This window comes from Phaethon lepturus, unplaced genomic scaffold (assembly GCF_000687285.1).
Source record: "Phaethon lepturus isolate BGI_N335 unplaced genomic scaffold, ASM68728v1 scaffold49879, whole genome shotgun sequence".
Classification (NCBI taxonomy): Eukaryota; Metazoa; Chordata; class Aves; order Phaethontiformes; family Phaethontidae; genus Phaethon; species Phaethon lepturus.
The window spans coordinates 1-296 of record NW_010562304.1 but is presented as its reverse complement, the minus strand read 5'-3'; the positions used below and the strand labels follow the sequence as shown (position 1 = coordinate 296).

The 296-nt window shown below is 67.9% G+C and overlaps 1 protein-coding gene across 1 annotated transcript in view; it reads right to left on the bottom strand.

Moving 5' to 3' along the window:
* The window catches only part of PGS1 (phosphatidylglycerophosphate synthase 1), a 19,216-nt gene extending 19,058 nt beyond the window's left edge, over positions 1–158 (bottom strand). Inside the window, exon 1 of the mRNA XM_010294216.1 lies at positions 18–158. Within this exon, the coding sequence (XP_010292518.1) occupies positions 18–158 (141 nt within the window). The remainder of the gene's footprint in view (positions 1–17) is intronic.
* Positions 159–296: the final 138 nt, after the last annotated feature.

Sequence of the window (296 nt, the reverse complement as noted above, 5' to 3'; positions counted from 1 at the left end):
AGAAACCCAGCCCTTACCTTACCCAGCCCCTTCAGCAGCGGGTTCATGGTGGAAAACAGCAACCACATCTGCGGAACCGCCCGGTCCGGGGAGGGGGCCCGGGGGTCCTTTACCGGCAGGGCCGTCACTTCCCGCACCTCCAGAGCCTTTTTTAACATGCTTGGCCGGGCGCACACGGAGCAGAAACCCCCGGGCGGCGCCGTGCCGAGAACGGAGAAGTGGCGAGCGAGGGGGCAGCGCGCTTCCCGCCCGGGCGACCGGGCCTTCTCGGATAGCGCAAGGCCGACACTGCAGGC